The sequence below is a fragment of the Macaca nemestrina genome, chromosome 1 (genome assembly GCF_043159975.1).
Source record: "Macaca nemestrina isolate mMacNem1 chromosome 1, mMacNem.hap1, whole genome shotgun sequence".
NCBI lineage: Eukaryota > Metazoa > Chordata > Mammalia > Primates > Cercopithecidae > Macaca > Macaca nemestrina.
In genome coordinates this window covers 191,789,091-191,812,766 of record NC_092125.1, presented here as the reverse complement: position 1 = coordinate 191,812,766, position 23,676 = coordinate 191,789,091, and the positions used below count along the sequence as shown (strand labels likewise).

The window sequence follows — 23,676 nt, the reverse complement described above, 5'->3', positions numbered from 1 at the left end:
TATGTATTGGATGGAATGGAATATTATTTGGCTTTTAAAAATAAGAAAATCTATCATTTGCAAAAACACAGATGAACCTAAAGAATATTATGTTAAGCTAAATAAGTCAGGCACAGAAGGGCAAATACTGCATGATCTCACTTACATGTGGAATCTAAAAATGTCAAACTCAGAAGCAGAGAATAAAAATGGTGGTTCCCAGAGGCTGGTGGGGGATGAGGTGGAGAGATGCTGGTAAAAAGACAAAATTTCAGTTAAATAGGAAGGATGAGTTCAAGATATCTACTGTATAATATGGTGGTTATAGTTAATAACAATGTATTATATACTTAAGCATTGCTAAGAGAGTAGATGTTAAATGCTCTCACCACAAAACAAATGATAATTATGTGTGTTAATGGGTATGTTAATTAGCTTGATTTAGTTATTCCACAGTATGTGTATATATATTTTATATATATATATATATATATAATCTCAAAATAATTTTCTGTTCAAATTTACCATACCTGTGTAGGCAAAACAAACAAACAAAAGCCATAGTTTATTTTAAAATTATATTAGACCAGGAGTGACCTGACGTACCCAGCAAAAGAAAAAGAAATCCTCTCTGGAGAGGAGCATGTTATCTTAGGCCTCAGATAATTCCCACAAATTATTTTTTAAGGACAACAATAGACTTAGCAAAAAAAAAAAAATACCCAAGCAGCCTAGGAAACAACGTAATATAAGCAGAAGCAACATCAGCAGAAACAGATAAGCCAATACAAGCAATATTGGAATTATGAAATTCATGCGATTTGGCACTACATCCCCAACCAAATCTCATGTTGAATTATAAATCCCAAAGTTGGGAAAGGGACATGATGGGAGGTAATTGGATCATGGGAACAGGTTTCCCCCATGCTGTTCTCATGACAGTGAATGAGTTCTTGCGAGATGTGATGGTTTAAAATTGTGTGGCATTTCCCCCATTGCTCTCTCTCTCTTGCTGCCATGTGAAGAAGGTGCTGGCTTTCCTTTCACCTTCCACCATGACTGTGAGTTTCCTGAGGCCTCCCGGCCACGCTTCCTGTTAAGCCTGCTGAACTGTGAGTCACTTAAACCTCTTTTCTTCATAAATTACCCAGTCTCAGGTAGTTCTTCATGGCAGTGTGAAAACAGACTAATACAGAAATGCAAACCATAAAACAATCATGCTCATTATGTTCAAATAAAGTATAAGCCTATCTACACAGAACAAGGATCTGAAAATGACATCAAAGATTTGAAAAATAACCCAAGAGGCTCCAGAAATTTAAAAAAAAAAAAAAAAGACCAATGACTGGGTTTCACAAGAGATCAGACATTATTAGAGAGAAAATTAGTGAAAAGGCCCAAAGAAATGACCTAAAATATTTCAAAGACAGACAGTAACAGAAAATATAAAAGAAAATCTAAGATACAGAGAGGAAAAAGTCCAACATATGTTTTCTTCAGTGTATAAGAAGAGTGAGAGAATGGGCAGAAGAAATATTTTAAAAGAGAATCGCCAAGAATTTTCCAGAACAAATGAAAGATGGTGGTCATGAGTATCCAGTGAAAGGCCCAGTGAAACCCAATCACACTAAGTGGAAGAAACCCACTCCTAGACACATCACAGTGAAACTTCACAAAATTATGAAAAAAGTAACAGAAGTGAGGGGGAAAAGAAAACCAGAGAAAATTAGGATTATCTTCCAAGACTGCAGTTGTCTTCCCCGCAGAAACAATGGAGATTATAGACAATGAAATGATATCTTCAACAAATTCAAAGAAAACAATTGCCAATCTAGAATTATATTATCAGTGAAGGTGTCTTTTAAAAATGAGAGCAAATAAAGCCATTTTCAGACAAAAACTGAATTTGCTACCAGCAGACACTCTCTAAAAGAAATTCTAAAGAATTTTCTTCAAGAAGAAGAAGAAAGGTGATCCCAGATGAAAGATCTGAGATACAATAAGAAAAGCAGAAAAAGTAACAAAGATGTGGATAAATCTAAATTAACACTATTTGCATAAAACATCAAAAATGCCTTGTCAGCTAAAAAGATGATAGGAATAAAATGCATGACAACAATAATTTATGATCAGGAGGGAGGTAAATGGAGTTAAAGTGTCCTGAGATCATTGTATCATTCTGGAAGAAAATAAAGGGATTTTAATTTGAGCCTTTGATGAGTGAGACATGCCTATTGTCTCTTTTCGGGTTCATCCCTTTTTCCTTCAGCTCCATCACAGCATCAGTCCGAATCAGCTTGTAACATTAACCTCCACCAGAGGCCAAACCACACTTGCCTCTAGACAGTGAGATGTTTTGCCTTGGTTCACGTATCCTCACCTTGTCCTCTGCCTCAACAAGTCACCCCAAATTTACTGGTTTAAAACAGCCATTTTATTAAGCTCCTGGATTCTGCGGGTCAGAAATTTTGGCAGAGAACAGCAGAAATAGTTTGTCTCTGTGCCACTATGTCTGGGGTCTCAGCTCGGAAAATTCAAAGAGCTGGAGGCCGGTTGCGGTGGCTCACACCTATAATCCCAGCAATCGGGAGGCTCAGATGAGAGGATCACTTGAGGCCTGGAGTTCAAGACCAGCCTGGCCCACATATCAAGACCTTGTTCCTACTACAAAAAATAAAAAATAGCTGAGTGTGGTGGTGTGCACCTGTAGTCCTAGCTACTGGAAAAGCTAAGGTTACAGGACAGATTGAGCCCAAGAGTTTGAGTTTGCAGTGAGCTATGATCATATCACTGCACTCCAGCCTGGTTGACAGAGCAAGAACCCATCTCAAAAAAAAAAAAAAAAAGAGCTGGCAGTAACTCTAATGGCTAAGGGCTGGACTCATAGAGGGATTTCTTAACTGATATATCTGACACCGGGGCTGGGGTGGCTCAAAGGTGGGGCTCCTTTGTGCAGCTGACCAGAGTACCCATGCACAGTTTGGGTTTCTCATAGTATGGTAGCTGGATTCCAAGAGGGAGCATCCTGAGAAGAAGGATGGGAGGGGCCAGGGAATGAACACTCCAGGAGAACCAGGCCTTTCGTGTCCCAGCCCTGTGTATTAATTTCCCATACCTGCTATAACAAATTACCACAAACTTAGTGCTTTAAAACAATACAAATTTACTATCATACAGTTTGGGAGGTCAGAAGTCCCACATGGATTTCACCGGAATAAAATCAAGGTGTGAGCAGAGTTGCAATCCTTCTGAAGACTCAGGGGAAAATTTGTTCCCTTGCCTTTTCCAGCTTCTAGAGGCCACCTGCATTCCTCGGCCCATGGCCCCTTCTACCGTCTTTGAAGACGGCAGCATAGCATCTTCAAATCTCTCTCTGGCCCTGAAACTCTTGTCTCTGTCTTATAAGGACCCTTGTGACTACACTGAGCTCACCCAGATAATCCAAGATAATCTTCCAGCCTCAAGATCCTTAACTCAATCACATCTGCCAAGTTCCTTTTGCTAACTGCCAAGTTCCTAAGGTAACACATATTCACAGGTTCTGCAGATTAGGATGTGAACATCTATGGCAAGGGGAGGGAACATTATTCTATCAACTACACCTGGGGAATCACATAGCATAGCATCACGTCCACAGTAAAGACTGGTCAAAGTCGTCACAGCCAGCTCAGATGCTAGAGGAGTCATAGACCCAACCTCTGAATGGAAGGAGTGCCAATGAATGTGTGGCCATGTGGCCATGGTTTGAAACTGCCACACCTTTCCTGTTGTGGCTGCTCCACATTGGCTAATGGGGGAGGAGCTTCACCCCCGTTTTTGACTTGGCAACATGAACATGAAAAGAGATGGACAGTCCAGAAGACACTGAAAGGGGGCAAAAGATACACCATGCAGTTGCATTTCATGTAAATTTTAAATAGTATCATATAAAAAATTAATAAACCCTCTCTTTATGCACAGTTGAAGTCAAGCAAATCTTACTTTATATTTATTCCTAACTGAAAACTAGACTCAAATTGTGCAAGTTTTAAATTATGTGAGTTTTTTAGGAATGCATCCTCTGCATAAAATGTGAATATGCTGTAGTTGTTTTAATTCTCTAAGGACCAAAACACCATATAACATGAAGAAAGAAAACAGAGAAGATGTGAAAATTACATCCAACTTTTAGCATAAGGATTAAAGAATCACCAAATGATTAACTTCCCTCAAAATACAAGTTTCCCATGCTGTTTGAATTGAAGGAATTTTTTTTTCTGTTGAAATCAAGCATTATTAGTAAACAGCAGTTGTGAGAACTCGAAGTGGCTAAATTGTAGGCTTTGTTGGAAACAGGCCTGAATAGAACATATTAGCATAAATTGTATTTTTATGGTTAAGCTGCAGTGTTAAATATCAAACTGTGCTAAACGATTGCTCTCCATACAGCTGCTAAATTGAACTACCTGTTATATCAGTTTAGTAAATTGTCAAACTTAGGGAAGTCAGCAATTTAATGGATGTGTTTGTAAAATATCCTTAGGTACCCTGGCTTACCATCAAGAAACAAACCACCCTCTTAGAGTGTTAAAAGTCTATTAAAAAAAAAGATTAACAAGGGGGTACACATAAGATTAATTTTTAAAAGGAAAGCCAATATACTGTAAAATGAATATAATATGTTCAGTTCATAGTTCATGTCAAAAAAGTTTATATTCCATCTTAATTTTCTCTACATTAAGTATTAAATAATTTTTGCCTTATCACTATAGTATCATTCAGGATACTGGACACTGAGTTTTGCCCAGTTAAACTGACAACCACTATTTGTCTCCTTCAACTTTTGATTTTGGATATTTGACATATTTAATCAAATGAGGGGGGAAAATTAAGCAAAATATATGCCCTCGTGATGTCATACTTTCTGCGAAATGTTTTATACTCTTTAGGAATACTGAGCATTTCAGATAGGTCTCTGCCTTCTGTCTTATCATGGATGTTTGTAAACCACACAGCAGATATTAAATATCCCGAGAATAAATACCTGGTGTATGGCTTAGTTCTGTCAAATATAAAATTAAGCATAAATATTAGTATTGAATGTCAAGGCCAATTGTTGAAAATCAGATCATAAAAACCCTTATTTGAGGTCTATTTACAACTGACCATTTGAAATAATCAGGGATTAATTAATAAATGGTTAATGGTTTGCTTATGTCTTTTATATAACAAGAAGATTATTAGAAAATAAAATAAGCTATCATTATCACTTCCTTCATGTGATTTTGCCACTCTTATTTTGATACCATCTACACAACAGAGAATCTTTTTGCTGGTTTTTAATACGTTTTTTCACTTCTTTTTTTTTTGAGAGAGAATCTCACTCTGTCACCAGCCTGGAGTGCAATGGTGCGATCTCAGCTCACTGCAACCTCCACCTCGGGTTCAAGCGATTCCCCTGCCTCAGCCTCCCAAGTAGCTGGGACTACAGGTGCATGCCACCACACCCAACTAATTTTTGTATTTTTAGTAGAGATGGGGTTTCACCATGTTGGTCAGGATGGTCTCAATCTCTTGACCTCATGATCCACCTGCCTTGGCCTCCCAAAGTGCTGAGATTACAGGTGTGAGCCACCATGCCCAGCCATAATACTTTTTTCTAAGTATAAAAGCAATACATGCCCAGTACAGAAAATGTAGAAAATATAAACCAACTAAACAAAAAAGTTAAAATCCTCCATAATAATTTATTTTAAACACCCTGAATTAGATTCTCATTCTTGATCCTTAAAGGCAATTAGAATTGAAGAAAAGATGTAAGTATAAAAACTAACTCATAAAAGTGCTAGAGGGAGATACAGGTGATTTTAATGGGCACCTCCCAACAGTCCCACCCCAAAACCCTAATTAGGAGAAGACCAAGTTTGTACCTCACATCAATGGGCATTCAAGTCAGTGCCATTAGAATCTCAAAGCCAGGATGATTCCAGAGGACACATGGGTCACTTGGACAATTGAGTATAACCTAATACAAATTGATATAAATAGAGAAAAATTAAAGTGCTATGGGAACCCAGAGAAGGAAGAGAAAGGATCTGACTAGCAAGATCAAAGATGATTACAGAAGAAAAACATTTGAATGGAACTTTGAATGGTGAACAAGCCAGCAAGAACGTAAGAAGTCAAAGGGAACAGCATTCCAAAGAGAGGGAACATAAAGGAAGGCACAGAGTGTTGAAGTCCAATATGAATGGTTTCATCATCAGGTCACAGAAGTACCTCGCTGGCCCATTCTTAAAGCAGCAAGAGAGTCAAGCCAGGCAGCAAATTGATCCATTCTTTTTTTTTTTTTTTTTTCAAACTTTTATTATGAGGCCATATTAGGGAATTCCAGAAAATCTAGTGTTTATTAAATATTTCAAGACTCTGCTAGTGAGGAATCTTTTAATCACAGTTGACAGAAACCCAATTTAAACTAGCAAAACAAGTGGGAATTTATTAATTCACATAATTGAAAAGTTAGTGTGTAGACTGGTTCAGCTAAAGCTGGACCTAGGTACTCAAATGATCTGGTTGTGTTTCTGTTTCCACTTCTCTTTCTCTGCTCTGCTTGTATGCACTTCTCTTTGCATGTTAGTGTCACTCTTTCCTACTGTAGATACTCTTTCCATATCCTAGGAAAGGCAGCTTCTGGTGGGCCTAGGCCAACATCCTTACAACTTGCTAACATAAATGAAGAGAATAGTCTTCCCTCAGTAGATCCAGGAGAAGAACCCCCCAGGGGCACCTTTGTAGCCCAGATTGGACAAACTGCCCATCCCTAAACCAGCCACTGTAACTGGAGGAATGCAATACTACAGCTGGCCCACTGCAGGTCACTGCCCACGTGTGAAGGCAGGAGGAGGCACAAGTCACCTTCATGGACAGCCCCACCAGGATCACACCAGGTAGGGGAGCAGGTTCCCAAAGGAGAAAGAGGAGGATGGGAGAGTATGCGCAGCACATGACAGCTATAACTAGCACAGTTGATCTCCCAGGTATTTGGAAGACTCCCTTCCATCTCAGCAGTGGGGATACATTACCACAGGCCCCAGACAGTTACTGGGGAAGCACTGCAGATGGATGACAATTCTCCTGCAATATATAATGATGAGAAATACACTAAAGACACTTTCAAATCAGCATCCAAAAACCCTCCTGACAAAGATTTTTTTCCCAATGCTCAAAATGGAAGACCCTATTGAATTCTAAAATAGAGAAGCAGAGCAACCAATCGCTCCCCAGTTCCTCCCCTAGTAATAAGAGTCACCTGGTTTAGCTCTTGTGTCTTACATTAGCATATCTGAAATCTGGTCATTTAAAATTAGATCGTAAATGGAACAAGCATCCATATGGCACTGAGGATGTGCCAGGCACTATTCTAAGTGTGTTACATATAGTAATACTTGCAACAACCCCGTGAAGCATGACCTACTATTATTTCCATTTATGGCTGAAGATGTCAGAGCACAGACAGGTCACACCATATGTAAGATTTGAATCCAGGTGGTTTGATCCAGAGTCTGTGCTCCTTACTCCAAGGTTAGACACAGAACCTCTACTCCAGATAGGTCATAATGCAAAAATGGTGAGCAAGGGAACAGGAAAAAAGGGACACACTGAAAAAGAAGAGTCTGCAACAGAATAAATAAGCAGATATAATATTAGTAACATAACCTAGACACTGAACTGTCAGCTCAGAAGCATAAGCCTGTCCGTGTAGCCCCAACATTGTCTATGGAGGGTGTGAGCAGTCTGGTTTAACAAATCCAGGTTAAAGACTCATCACATTCTACTGGCATGAAAATATCCTTCCCGTTTCCACAGATGCTGTGCCCATAAAGGCAGCCTGGTGTCTGGAGATAACCTCACCATATAGTGCCCGATACAATGTCGGGTACATTGTCATGCTCAATAGCATTCCTTTAATTTTCCTTAGGAGAACCATAAGAGCTGAAAAACTAGATTCAAGGATCAAGTATTAATTGAGTACCTACTATGTACCAGACCCTGGGCTGGGCCCTGAGGACACAGCAATGATGAGACAGGCACAGCTATGCACCCACAGTATCTTCCACTAAGCCTGGCTCATCCCATACTTAAGCTGAGGTTAACCAGAATTTTTGGCATCTTTTATAAGCAGCCCCGATATCTGGATGATATATACCTATACAGACATACTGCTTGGTAAAATACTGAAATATTTTGTACTACTTGATAAACAGTCACTGCCTAAGTCTCTGGGGTATCTCACCACTACCCCCACCCTGCCCTGACCCCACTCTTAGGAATCCCAAACATTCCCCATGATCCATCAACTGGGGGGCAGCTCAGGCCTGACAGGGGACCCCCAGGTCCCCATTCCAGCGTATGTCCTACATTCATTCTGATTGGTGGGTATCAATGCCCCTGCTTGTAATCACTAAAAGTAGCCCCAAATCCCCCTTTCCACAAGCTTTTAACTCATACTTTTCTGGTTGACTGCCAGGTCTCTTTAGAAACAGTAGGTCTTTATTTTTTAAAAAATAAAATAATAAAATAAAGGAGAATCATCAGACACACAATGTGACAATTAGCAACTGTCTGGCAATGACTTGCTGATTCAGAGGACATCATGCCAAGATGGGACCAAATTACCTCCTCCTCCTCTGCCACCCACTGCAGCTTCTATCAGCAGATACCTTCAGAACAGAGGCCCCAGTGACAGGGACCCAGATGGCCCAGCAACCAAGGGAACGGGCAGGACCTTCTCACCTCCCCTGGCCTCTCACAGACACAGACTCCTGCTGGCTGTGTCAGTCACGAAAGAGTGCAAACAACACCACTCAGGGAGTTTCACCCATCTGCTCACATGACACCTTGGTTGCTGGGAAATCCCTGTACCTATCCAGGTGCCAGGAAAGATCAGGATGGGCCCTGACAGAGATCTTCAAAACCAGACTCAAACGCAGTAGGGTTCCCCATGAACACTTTGTTCTCAACCTTGGCTGCCCCTTAGAATCACTCAGGAATGCTTTTAAGATATAGATGCCAGGCCCCAGCCAATTCCATTAGCAGATCCAGTGGGGCCTGCCATGGCTTAGGGGACTCCAGATATGGGAACTGCCTCCAAGGGTCAGTCAGACGGATCCCTGGGGTTCCTCTCTCCTGTATAAGTCAGTAGCCCAAAAGGGGAATGTCCAGACATCATTCTGGCTCCAGGTTCCCCCTCCCACCTGCCCACATGCTCATACAGCAGATGGAGCTCTGAGAGGTGCCTCCTTTCCACTGGGGGAAAGGTCCTGGGAATAAAGGGTTCTGGCATTTTGCCCACACATGGTAGCTGGACAGTAAGGACAAGAAAGATATTTATTCATATCCTAATATGACACTGTGAGTTTATTAGCATCATTCAGTATAATATTTTAGAGATTTCTGGGTTTTTTTTTCTAACTGCTAACTAAAATTTTTAAATATCTAGAAATTAATATTTAAAAGTTGACTTCTCTTTTTTTTTTTCCTTTTTCTTTTTTTTTTTTAATTTTTGAGACGAAGTCTGGCTCTGTTGCCAAGGCTGGAGTGCAGTGGCACAATCTTGGCTCACTGCAACCTCCACCTCCAGGTTCAAGCAATTCTCCTGCCTCAGCCTCTTGAGTAGCTGGGAATGCAGGTGTGCACCACCACGCCCAGCTAATTTTTGTATTTTTAGTACAGACAAGGTTTCATCACGTTGGCCAGGCTGGTCTCGAACTCCTGACCTCAGGTGATCCACCCTCCTTTGCCTCCCAAAGTGCTGGGAGCAGGCGTGAGCCACCGTGCCCCGCCTACAAAGCTGACTTCTCAAAGACAATACCATACAAAAGAACAAAACATAATATAAATGAGCCCCTGTTGTTTCTGAGCCGTTTGCCAAAGTACCCTGTCCTTTATTCAGCAAAGAGGTCCTTGTCCGTGCACATCGAAGTCGACTGACAGAGCCAGAAGGGAGAACAGTGGCGACAGAAGACAAACCACTTTGGGAGCAAGTCCCCCAGGCACTCCTTCCTGGCACAGATCCTGAAATCATGCTCCTCCCATGAGGCTGCCCAGATTGGCAGCAAACCAGGCCATTGAGCTCAAGAACCTCCAAAGGTCTCATTTCTAAAGAAGGATCACATTTCCTGTGTTGCTGACAAGGATTATAAGGTGCAGGGAGGTAAAGGGGCCAAGTCAATGGGCAAATGTCTTTTTAGGGCAAAAAAAAAAAAAAAGGCACTTTCGTCACCTCAAGAGTACAGTAAAGAGAAAAAACCTCCGACATGCCTCTGGGGGAGACACAAGCTTGAGATCTTTAGTTAAATTAAGCTGCTGTTAAATGTGTCGTTTTTTTGTCTCACAAATTTTGCCACCAAAAAAGGAACAAATCAATGCAAATGTCTCAGGTTAGGTACTAAATGCGGGCAGAGTGACAAGGCATCTCATGTTGTAGGTCACCCCTCCACACTGCAACTGCCAACTAAGGAAAGGAGGACACGACCTCACTGCCACCTCTCCCAGCAAGTCCGCCTTTGCAAAGTGGACACCAACCAGGTGGTAGAGCAGGCCCCAGGCATGACCCAGGAGGAAAGAGGAGAGGAAAACAAATCAAGGAAGCAAATCAGAGAGCTCGGGAAGAAATCAGAAGCACACATGTTCAAAACAGGTAGAGCCCACATCCCTCCACTGTAGGCATTCTAAGCCTTAAAATGTGGCAAAGACAGCAGGGGCTCATGACTTCTGATTTTCTCAGTCAAGGGCAAAATGTATCCTCCCTATTTTAATAAAAAAGCAAGATGTAATTATGTTTGCACATCCAGTGGTTCTAGAAATAAGGAAGAGAGGGGAGCTTTATTTTCATTACTTTCGTATATCAGCATCTTCTCAACAACCTAACAACTAGGTGACATGGGCAGCTGCAACCTCTCTGAGTTACTATTGTATCACGAGGCCAGAATGATTGCTTGGAAGGCAAAAGGTCAGACCTGCCGACCGCTTGAGCTCCACGCCGTATGATCCCATGAACTCTTGAGGAATAGAAGTCGCTTATGTAAAGATATGTTCCCAAGCAAGTTGTCAATACATTATACCTAAAATGCACCATGGAACTATTAGGAAAATCCCATCGCCTATTGAGCAGTGGTTCTCAAAGTATGGTAACTGAAGAAGCAGCATCAGCATCACCTGTGAACCCATTAGAGCTGCAAATCCTCAAGCTCCACCCTGGACCTACTGACTTAGAAATTCTGGGGGTGGAGCCCGGCAGTCTGTGTTTCAAGTCACCGCTGTGATCTTGATGATTGCTACAGCAACTCATTTAGTAAGCAAAATAGCTCCTAACGTATGTGTTTCAAATTATTAGAGTTTGCTGCAAATACGTCTGTCGCCTAGTTCTAAATCCTTTGCTTCAAATGGTCAATATCTGTTTCAGAGAGGACAGGAAATCCCCACACGGGTCTCCTTGCTGTCCTGGACACTCCACCTTAGGGACTTTGTCCTGGCCATTCCCGCTGATGGGAGCACTGCCCCCTCCACCCCACCCCATACAGGACTTGGCTTAAATGTCATCATCTCAGCAAGGCCACCCTGTATCCCTGATTCCCCTTCACTTGCTCTCTGTTCCCAAAGTATTTTGCCCTTCTAAAGATCTATATAATTCACTTACTAATGTAGAGGGTTTTCTGTATGTCTCCCTTCAGTGGAAAGTAAGTTGCTGTCATGGCAGTCTGTAGTGCCCAGCACATAGTAGGTGTACACATAGACACACGCACGAATACATATAAATGTATACATGCACATATGCATATATATGACACACATATATGTGTGTGTATATATGTGTGTGTGTGTATATATATCTACACAGATATATATAATGAATAAACGAGTCAGGCAAATTCCAGGATAAACCTTTGGTTGCACAGCCTTCATTTATTTTGTAAAGGCTCAAACGATGGGGGGCTACCTTTATAAACTGGAGAGAAGTTGCCATCTCCCATGGAGGACTCCAGTGTTGGTTCCCATGGTTCATCTTTCTGAAGATATCTGAATGGCTGATAACCTTGTTTTGCAACCAACATTCAGGAAAGAGTAAGTTGCTAGAACTGCACTATGAATCACTAATGAAGATGCTGGATGTAGAAATCTTGGCTGTCAGTTGAATGCACTACTCATCTGACAATACTTTCTTTCAAATAAAGTCTTCTCCCATGTTTAAAAATTGCACAACTATTAGAGGTAACTAAAATTTAATACTTTTGCTTCTAGCTTGAAGTGAGAAATGTAGAATTGTGCCAAAAGCTGATGATCTCTTCTTGGCTGGTTCAGTGGGAGTGGTTTGGAAGCAAGGTTTCCAGTCTTTCATAACTAGTTTCTTTTTTATGATTTTCCTGGGAATTTCCAGTTCTAGATATTTTTCTATAAAACAGTTCTACACAGATAGCTTTAAGGTCATGACAAGTTAAAAATGAATGCTGACCATTAGAAAAGATCGTTGGATCATTGCTAGGTGTTTTCATGCAGTCGTCCCCATTTCCTCCACATGATCAAACCATATGAAGCAAAACTTGGAAACTGAGATATGATAGAAAACCAAGCTAAAAACTACAGGTTTGTCTTTCAGTGTGTGTGTGTTGCATGTGTTGGGGTGGGAGGGTGGGGGGAGGCTGAAAGAGACAAGGAAGGAGACAGGGAGGAGAGGGACCAATGAAATAATGTGTGGGAAAGTACCCTGCTAACTGCAAAGCACCAGAGCAGCAGTTCTGAAACTCTCTGGTCTCAGGACTTCATTACATTCTTAAAAATTATTGCAGACCCCAAAGAGCCTTTGTTTATGGGGTAATATCTATATTATTTGCCAATATCAGAAATTAAAACAAAAATTACTAAAATATTTATTAGTTCATTGTCAATAACCTCCTTACATGTTAACAGAAGTAACATACTATATGAAAAATATACTTTCCCAAAGAAAAAAAAAAAAAAAAAAAAACCTGTGAAAAGAGTGGTGCTGTTTCACACTTTAGTGAGTCTCTTTAATGTCTGGCTTAATAGAAGACAACTGGATCCTGGCCGGGCGCGGCAGCTCAAGCCTGTAATCCCAGCACTTTGGGAGGCCGAGACGGGCGGATCACGAGGTCAGGAGATCGAGACCATCCTGGCGAACACAGTGAAACCCCGTCTCTACTAAAAAATACATAAAAAAACTAGCCGGGCGAGGTGGCGGGCGCCTGTAGTCCCAGATGCACGGGAGGCTGAGGCAGGAGAATGGCGTAAACCCGGGAGGTGGAGCTTGCAGTGAGCTGACATCTGGCCACTGCACTCCAGCCTGGGTGACAGAGCTAGACTCCGTCTCAAAAAAAAAAAAAAAAAGAAGACAACTGGATCCTAAAATCTGCCCCTGCATTAAGTTTGTTGCAATGTCATAGGTCCTGTGACCTCTGTAAAGCTTCACTGTACACCCGTGAGAATGAAAATGGAAAAGGCAAATTGCATCTTAGTATTATTATGAAAGTATTTTTGACCTCATGCATCCCTGAATGGGTTTCTCAGAGACCCCCAAGGACACACAGATCACACTTTGAGAATGACCGTTCTAGTCAAATGTTATCAACTTATTTCCTATTTAGAAACAAATAAACTGAGACTCACAGAGATGAAGTTCTATGATTTACCAAAGGTCACAGCAGGGAGTGGGAAGGCAGGCAGCAGAACTTGGGCTTTCTAACTTCTGATGAGTACTCTCAGCATTGGACTATATGTGTTTCCATGTGTGCAGAAGCTTCTGCCTAATCTGAGTTTTCCAGAGTAATAAGCACAATCACAAAATACAGTAGAGCTGAGTCAGTCAAGTATTCAACTTACACGGACTTGGGTCTATGCCCTCTGCTCACCCGCATCTCCACCATTGCAGAGAGAGAGCCTGATCAATTGCATGTACCATTTCATTGCAAAAGTACATGCCCTTGAGTGACCATGAGGTAGGGATGTGAATCCCCTGGTCCTTCACGAGGCTCATTGCAGTTCTCTTCAAGTATGAGCATTTTGACATCTTGAGTGGGATTCTGTAGATTAAGACATTTTGACCGGTTGGTTCAGTTTGGTTTGGTAGAACGTGGCTTGTGTATGCAAGGAACAACAATTGAATGGGGGAACACCAGCTTTACCAAGTGTACTGAAGGCAGCACAGTCTCTAGCACTGCATGAGGAGTATTTGGTGGGCTATTTAAGGACTTCCAAGGGTAACTAATACTGGCCTTTTGCCATCTCTGAAACTTCACCCTCACTTAAGGGCCAGTTTTCTGACAGAGCTGAGTTCTACTGTGATAGCAACACGTGAGTGATAGGGAGGCTTGTGATGAGAGCAGAGACGTCTGGGTGATGGGAGAATTCACTGACACAGGGGCAAGGGCACACTGCTCATCAGAAATACACAGCATTTCCACTGGGGCTTCTCAGCTTCAATGCCCCAGTCAGTGCCAATGCCTACTATTGAGTGTTCCACTCCACGATATACCAATATTTGTACTAAAATGGTTATCACAAAAGTAATACATTCATTTGCTTAAAAAAACAAGTATGGAAGAGTAGAGAAGTATTACTCTGACTCCACCCCCATGACAGTCCATGCCCTAGAGGTAACATATCTGTTTCTCCCTTTAGTTCTTCTGATGGATTCCTTCCTAACTCGAATGCACTTACATCTTTATTTCTTGCTGTATCCCTTTTAAAAACACGAACTCCCACGAAGACTCACCTATATTCCTTCCACTTCATCTCCTAGCCTCCAAATGTGATTGATAAATTTACGTCATATTCTGTTATTGTATTTTCCATGCTTTGTTTTTAAATTGACTCTAAAACATAAAAACTAGTAAACAGTATTGAAAATACGATGGAACGTACAGAACCAAGAAGTGTGACTGAACCCAAAAGAACAAAATGTGATCCTGTGACACGAAATCTGTGCCACTTGAAGAATAATGTTTCAAGTGTGAAGATCAAGTGGACTCTCTGTTCCTTCTCTCCATCAACTGCTGAGAACCAAGACTCATTTTTGTTTCCTTTGTATGTGGATTATGACTTTGTATTTTTCCCACAGTTCCCAAGAAGAAAAAAAGAAAAGGAAAGGCATATGCAGCATCATATGATAAAACCCTTGTTAGTTCTTAGCTATACAGTTTCTGTAATGGAATCACTTTCTCTTTGAAGACACCGTGGCTTCTTCTGATTGTTGGCAGTTGCTTTCTAAATCAGCTCCACAATTGTTATCCTGGGATTTCTTTTCATTGCACTACTGGGTTATCATGGTTTCTTGGGTCCAACATTTTAACCATTTCTTGATCATTTGTTGTTTGGCTGGAGATACCCTTTAATAGTTGTTATTTTTTTTTTTTTTTTTTTGGAAAGGCTATATAGGAAGTGAACTTCCTGAGTTCTTACATGTCTGAAAATGTTTATTTCACTCACACACTTAATTGGTCACATGGCTGGTACAGCAGCCACTACTGGATGTCACAACATTCATCTACTCCCACCCCGATACTTTTCGTAATAGAATCTTCCTCTGTACAGGTATTCTCCTTGTCCGTGTGTCCACAGGCGGATGGTCTACCTATTACCCTTACAGTGATTGGTTTAGGAATAGACATGTTAAAATTCGGTAAATAAGTTTTCCAGGAGTTCTGAATAAAAGGCATTCCCATCTTCCTCTGGAGACTGTTATTTCTGACTGTGGTTCCCAGAACTACCATGGATATCTTGTCACCATAGAGGAGCTAGCCTGAGCACAAAGCCAACAAGCTAAGGAGACTCTGCAAAATAACAGAAGAATCAGGAATCCTGATTATTATTTGTCATTATTAAGCTGATAAATTTACTAATGCTGGTGATGCCCTATTTCTGAATTTCAGAAAATGTGAAATAATATAGTCCCTTCTTATTTAAGCCACTGGGACAGCTTTCTGTTCCTTGCAGCCAAAAGAATCCTAATTAATACAGCTGGGTATAGAATTATTAGTTTACTTTCCCTTAAAACTTTGAAAGCATTATGCCATTGTCTACTGGTATCTACTGCATTGATTACTGAAGTAATATGTGAATCTACTTCCTATTTCCTTGTGAATAATGTAGTTTCTTCTGTTGCTGAAAGCTTTTATTCTTCTCTTTGGTACACCCAGGTAGGGAGCAGGCAGGTACATCGGGAACTCCACCACCTTCAAAGGAAGTAAGGCATTTAAATATATTTCCTTCCTAGTGGGAGATGACTTCCCTTTTTACCCTCTGGCTCTACCCCCAGGATTTCCTTTTTGTCTGCTGGGTCTACATCAGATATTATTCTGCATTGCTTCTTTGCCCCAGCTTCACACTTTTGGATGTCCCTTAGCAAATCATTCATAAGTTCGGAAAACCATTCTTAGAATTCAAATTGCTCTATACACATCTTAGAAAGAAAATAGCTACTTAGCCAATATATAACTTCATTCCCAGAGTATCGAAATTCATCATAATGTGTCTTGATCTGGATCTGTTCTCATTTATCCTGCTTGGCACTTAGTGGGCTCCTTTTGATTGAAGACTTTGATTCTTCCTTTAGCTCAGAGAAAAATTATTCCATTATTTCTTCATTTCTTTTGTATTATGCAAATATTGGACCTTCTCAAACTATTATATTGTCTTTTTACATATCTCTTAAATTTGCCATCTTTTCTAGTTTCTGAAAGATTTTCTCAATTTTATCTCATTTACTTATTTGGAATATATCATGTCCTTTTTTAAAAAGCAAACAAACAAACAACAAAAAAAAGAAAACAGGGTCTTATCTGTTGCCCAGGCTGGAGTACAATGGTGCCATCGTAGCTCACTGCCTCAGCCTCCTGAGTAGCTGAGATTACAGGCACATACCACCATGCCTGGCTAATTTTTTTTTCTTTTGGGACAGACAGGATCTCACTATATTGCCCAGGCTGGTCTCAAACTCCTGGCCTCAAGTAGTCCTCCTACGTTAGTCTCCCAAAATGCTAGGATTACAGGCGTGAGCCACTGTGCCCAGCCATAATAACATGTTTTTCATAGCAGTGAGTCATTGTTTTATCTATGCAAAAATCTCTGAATTGTTTTTAATCTCTCCATATCCTCTCAAGTGACTTCTTGTTTGTTTATCTTGGTCTTTGTCTCCTATGTTGTTGATTTCCCTCAGATGTCTAGTGGTCCTTAGGAGATCCTTTACATTTGTTGTTGAAGGACTGTAGATTAGTATAGGTAGCTCGTGTGTATTTCCTTTGTAGTTAGGCAGGCCTGTTTGCTCTGAATGTGAGGGCTGACTCTAGCCTTTGTGTGCAGAGATTCTTCTCTTTGGTACATGCAGGTAGGGAGCAAGCAAGTACATTTGGAACTCCACCACCTTCAAAGGAAAGTAGGGCACTTAAAAGTATTTCCCTCCTAGCTGGAGACAACTTTCCTTTCTACCCTCTGGCTCTACCCTCAGGATTTCCTTTTTATCTGCTGGGTCTACATCAGATATTACTTTGCAGTGCTTTCTTGCCCCAACTTTATACCTTCGGCTGTCCCTTGCAAATCATTCGTAAGCTCAGAAAACCATTCTTAGAATTCAAACTGCTCTATACACATCTTAGAAAGGAAAGAGTTACTTAACCAAAATGTCCCAAGGACATCTTTCTAGTTAACCACCCAGAGGAGGGATGTCTCTGCTCTTTAATTCATCTCACCCCACCTCCAAGGCTCAGCCAAGATCACTGTCCAAAGCTCACTCTTGTCCTCCATATGTGCCAGTTCCTAGCTTGGATCCTGTCTGAACAAGGTCTCCCACCTCTGACACAATTCTTCATTTAGTTCTAGTACATAGTTTCCCATTGAAATAACAAACTGCAAGCCCAAGCCCATCCAGCTTGTCTTGATGAAATATCTTTTCTACCCAGAGTACTGCCTCCTGTTTTCAGAGTTGTCACAAATTTATTTTTTTTCTAGATGCCTTTAGCCACCATTTCAGAGGATTCCAAGAAGGCAGGGGAGGCAAATGAAAGTATTCAGTCTGTCATCTTGAAAAAGAATCCTGTGTACATTTCTATTAACACAAGTCAACTTTATTTCAATTCTTTTGACAATGTAGAGTTTCAGAGTATCTGGAAAGCCAACATAATGTGGAGAGCAGGGGATTAGAAGTGAAAATTGATACACTGAGTGAAATATTTTAAAATCTAGACTCACGTGTATAAAGTCAAATACACTTTCTCTTCATAACAAGAATGAGTTTCTGTATTGGCCTCCTATTCCCTGCAAAGTTAGAAGTTAAATCTAGGTTATTTCCAGGTAAACTCAGTTACTTCTGGGTAAAATTAATCATTTCAAGCTTAACTTGATCAATTCAAGATATCATACCACTATCACCCTTCTTGTTAGGGTTCTAGCTAAGGTTTCTCAGGCATTTGGGGACATGGTGCCTGCCCTGGCCTCCATCCACTGCCTTCTTTCCACCTGGTCATTGCCCATTGGCCTCTATCCCTATCAAATCATCCACTGCTTCCATGGTCCTCATGTTGGCCTCCAAGCATCAAGGCAGAGGGATCACCCACAACCTTCCAATCTCAACTACAAGCTCCTTTGGGTTCTCTGACTCCCTTATTCTCAATCTCTCCCTCCATCCGCCTCTTTGCTATTTCCAAATAAATTATCTATAGACCAGGAGTTTTGGACACTGTCCTGTGCTACTCTCTAGTCTCTAATGAAGACAAGCTACCCTGCCCTTTTGTACTTTTGCTGGTGCTGTACCTTGCAGACACAGGGAACTTCTCTACAGGGCCTCATCCTGGGAAACAGCAAGAATGGAAAGTGACATAGGGATGTCCCTGCTCCTCTCACCCCACCTCCAAGCCTCATCCCACTGCAAAAAAGACAGGAAACTAGGTATCTCTCCATGAACCCACTGGAATATAAACCCTGGAACATTTCCTCTGGTTCATCCCTGTCCCTGACTTAGGCCATATTTAGCTAGTTTACAGAAGAGGGTACTTTTATTCTTCATCTACACTGCCATGTTTTATTGATTCTAAGATGTAGTACATTTCTTTAGACATAGATGTCTTTTAAAATTGGGAGGTACCTTACAATTGGTGACCTCTTATATGTTATGAATGGAGTGTCTGTGTACCCACCAAATTCATATGTTGAAGCCCTAACCTCCAATGTGATGCTATTAGGAGCAGTGGCCTTTAAGAAGTAAGTAGGTTTAAGTGAGTCATGAGGGTGTGGTCCCCATGATGGGACTGGAGCCCTTATAACAAGAGGAAGAGCACTTGGTGGGGGCCTACGCAGGCGGATCATTTGAGGTCAGGACTTCGAGACCAGCCTCACCAACGTGGTGAAACCTCATTTCTGCTAAAATACAAAAATTAGCCAGGCGTGGTGGTGGGCACCTGTAATCTCAGCTACTTGGGAAGCTGAGGCAGGAGAACTGCTTGAACCCAGGAGGCGGAGGTTGCAGTGAGCCAAGATCATGCCACTGCACTCCAGCCTGGGAGACAGAACGAGACTCCCTCTAGATAAAAACAAAAATAAAGAGAAGAGGAAGAGACCAGAGTTCTCCCTCTCTTTGCCATACTGTAAAAGACAGCTGTCTACAAGCTGGGAAGAGGGCCCTCACCAGAACCCAACCATGCTGGCATCTGATCTTGGACTTCCAGCTTCCAAACTGTGAGAAATAAATGTCTGTTGTTTAACCTACCCAGTCCATGCTACTTTGTTATAGCAACCTGAACAGACCAAGACGTTAGATGTGATGAAACACATTTCCAATCTGTTGTTTATGGCAAAACTTTATGCCTTGTGTATTAGTTTGATAGGGCTGCCATAAACTGAGTGGCTTAAACAACAAAAATTTATTGTCTACAGTTCTGGAGGCTAAAGTTCAAGATCAAGGTGTGGGCCATATTTGTTCCTCTCGAGGGCTGAAGGAAGGATGTGTTTTAGGCCTCTCTCCTTGGCTTGTAGGTGGCCGTCATCTCCCTATGTCTCTTCACACTATCTTCCCTGTATGCATGGCTGTGTCCAAATTTTTACTTTTTGTAAGCATATCAGTCATATTGGATTAGAGCCCACACTAATGACCTCATTTTAATTTGATTACCACCGTAATAGACCTTCTCTCCTTAATACGGTCACATTCTGAGATACTAGAAGTTAAGGGTTCAATGTCTAATTTTTGGGGAGACACAATTCAACCCATAACACCTCAATTTCTTCAAAGATTTGCTTTTGATGTTCAAAGCCAAACTCTTCCAAATGAAAAGTCGTGCTTTGTCTCTGCTATGAATTTGAAAATACAGATATTTAAAATCTCAATAGGAGCCCTACCTGTTTCTTTGTCTTTACATTCCTACTGTAACAGTGCAAATGCTTCCAGTAATGAATTAATAACAGAATAAGGGGGGGGAGGACATAGGGAAATTTTAAGGGGTGGAGAAGGAAGACATCTCTATTAATATTTCAAAATTTTGTCCAACTTCATCAAATCAGCCCAAGCTGCCAAATGTGCTGGGTCAAACCCATAGCAGTCTTCCACTTACAAGGAATACTTTAGGTGCTGCTCTGAAGTCTCCATTTTAGTCCTTTCCAACAGCAGAGAAGCAGAAAGATACCCCAGGAATTTTGAAGACATAACCCAGAGCAGCTTACCAGAAACAAGAAATTTTTACATATCCATGTACGGCAATAGCTTTTACGAGGAAGAAAAAGTCAAAACTATTTCCCCCCAAAGTTTCAAGCAGCATCAGTAGGATGCACTCAGTCTGTCCTATGATTTCATGTGCCCCTGGCATAACGCCCCATGTTGGAGAAGCACAGCTTTCGGTGGAGGAAGCAGGAAGTTCCACAGATAAAGGGGTTTTGTTTTGTTTTCAGCAGAGAAAGATCTTCATTTTGGCACTGCCAGGAAGCAAGTCCTTTTCCACCCAAAGGACAGCATTTCCTGAAGAGCAGATACATGTCCCTTCCCAGCTGGTGGAGAGTCTGCCAGGTGGAAAGGAAATGGCATGCCACAAAATGAACAATTCAGCTGCATTTAAGCAAGGATATTCATATCATAGAGAAAGAAGGGACCAAGGACAAGCAGGGTGAGAGTTCAGAGGAAAGGAGAAAGTCACGCAGCCCCAGCACAGAGCAAGGAAGCAGGGGGTACAAAGCACAAGGAGGAGGTGGGGAAAAGGCAGAGAAAGGTGAGAAAATGGATGAGTTGATTCGGACTTGTGGCAAAGATCAGCAAATCTGAAACGATGGTGGGACAACAGAGCACAAATAAAGCTGGGCCAACAATATCCACATTCTGAGCTTCACAGAGTACCTAGAATGGCCACAAAGAAATAACTTGCTCTATTGTAGGTCCAGTGATGCCGATCTGTCCTCTCGTTTCCATTGGCTTATTGTGTTGTGACATCTGCTTAGGTGAACTTTCTAGGCACCGATGAAGCTGAAGTTACTGAGTGATTTCCAAAATTCACTCTAAATGCTACGATCAATGATAAATTTAGGTCTGAAAATTACTTAACCAACCCTTGAATGAATGCAAGTCAATGACAAGAATTTTCCCTCAAATTTAATAAGTTAAAGAAGGGTTCCTTGCTGGTTTTTATTTGCATCTCTTAGATTATTCAGCATCAACTCTGAGTGCATTCCAGGCTGGGCTCCTGTACAGTTGTGTCCAGAAAGGTCTCATTCTGTGGCTTTCATCTTCCCTTACTCCACTCACATAAAGATGAGATGGCAAACACATCTGTGACTGTCAGGCCTGTTTCGGCCTCCAGAGGTCCGTGCTGCTGGTGGTCAGCAGCCCTGTGGAGAGGCAAAGCCAGGGAGAAAGTGAGACAGCTTCCCAGGATCATGCTTAAGGAAATCCCCGGGGCTCATGGCCAACATCAAAACCCAACCAGCACCACCACCAAAGCAAAGAAATAAAATCAGAATTCCTCTATTTGTTATGAGGACAATTCTCAGTTTTCAAACTCACATATGTACGGAATGCAACTTACCTGTTCCCTAATCATCTTAATTTATAATGCAATCCTCTGTTAGAGATTAATTCCAGGCAATTCAAGGTCTCTCCTCCAACCCCATCTCCCTGGAATTAAGTCTACATTCCAGGGCCTTACTCAGTGAGTGCCAAAGCCTCTGAGCCTTGCCTAAATACAGGGGTATGGGTTTCCTCTGCTCTCTGGCTTGCCAGACCTGTGAGGGGTTTGCATGGTCACTGCCCTTCAGAATTCAGTGTAGACACAGAGCAAGACCTGCCTCCTAAGGAACCACGGACATCTGTCTTTCCTCCTACCCTCCAGCTCTCCTCCTCTCTCCTCACTAAGGGCAACATCACCCATCAGGAAGGGGCTTTAAAGGTACTAAAGAAGGCTTTTCTTACTCACGGGGCATCTTTCTAAATCTTTTTGCATTGAGTCCTTTGGTGCCCCACAAGAACCAGACTGTAGCAAATCAAAAGCTAAGCATCGATTTCTGAAATTCGCTATGTCACTTGTCCCCTGAGGCAATGAGCACACAGCACCCTAGCTGCCTAGGCAGGGGATGTGCCTTCACTAAGAGAAACCAGAGGGACAAAAATCTCAGTGAATAACTGGAAACATTATCCTGCCACATTCTCCATCATCCTTCAGCTGCCTACACGGCAATGGCTATGTCTGCTTTCCTTTCAGGCTTTGTCCCTTTTGAACCTCTTGCATCAAAAGTCTTTAAGAAAAACATCAAATAATTAGACACTGTAATTGCTGGTTGCATAGGGACAGGAAGAAAGGGTAAAAGGGGCCTTTGGCTAGTTATGTGGGGCTGAAATAGCGTGAATGGTTCAAGGGACAGCAAGTAATGGAAAGTGGTTAAGACGGAGGAGGCAAGCATCCCATTTATGCTTTTAAAAAGACTCTATTTGTATATACACATAATATGTGAGCAAACGTACAGAAAAAGATCGAGTTTCCACATTTTTTTCTCTATGTGCTCCTCATTGTTTAAATTATTTCCAATAAGAAAGTATCTGTGTTCTGTACACAAATGAAATGGAGAGTGCATATGGAAGATCAGTGCCAGATAAAGGTGGACAGACAGGCAGTAAGGACGTGAAAGAAACACTTTCTTTAGGAGTTTGATCTTTATCATGAAACTGGTAAAACACACACAAAATTTAATAATCCTAGTTAGCATCTTCTGGTTATTAAATCAACATACACCCATTGTAGGCAATTTGGAATGCAAGGAAATACAAAGATAAATTTAAATGCCTCAGTAATCCCCCGAGAGAGCCAGCGTTGACATTTTGGTATAGTTCCTACTGATTTTAATATATGCACATGAATATTTTTAACTATATGTGATCATTTTATGTAAATAGTTTGGTGTATATTTTCCCAGAATTTTCCAATGAAATATATATTTCTTTAAATGAGATCACACTATACAAATGTTCATCAACTTACTCTTTTCATTTAGCAATCAGTGTCTCCTGGTCATATGACTTCATCCACTAATACAGATCAACCTCATTCTTTCTACCAGACATAGTATGCCTTATTAAACAGAGTGTACCTTATATAACCGGTACTCTATTCATAGACATTTAAAGTATTTCCAGTTTTGATATTATAAAAATGCTTTAAGTACTATCCTGATATATTTATG

General features: G+C 41.2%; 1 protein-coding gene across 1 annotated transcript in view; it reads right to left on the bottom strand.

The window, feature by feature from the left end:
• Positions 1-458: 458 nt before the first annotated feature.
• Positions 459-23,676, bottom strand: part of LOC139356173 (uncharacterized) — a 44,174-nt gene continuing 20,956 nt past the window's right edge. The window contains exon 4 of the mRNA XM_071069055.1: positions 459-21,831. Within this exon, the coding sequence (XP_070925156.1) occupies positions 21,782-21,831 (50 nt within the window). The 3' untranslated portion in view covers positions 459-21,781. The remainder of the gene's footprint in view (positions 21,832-23,676) is intronic.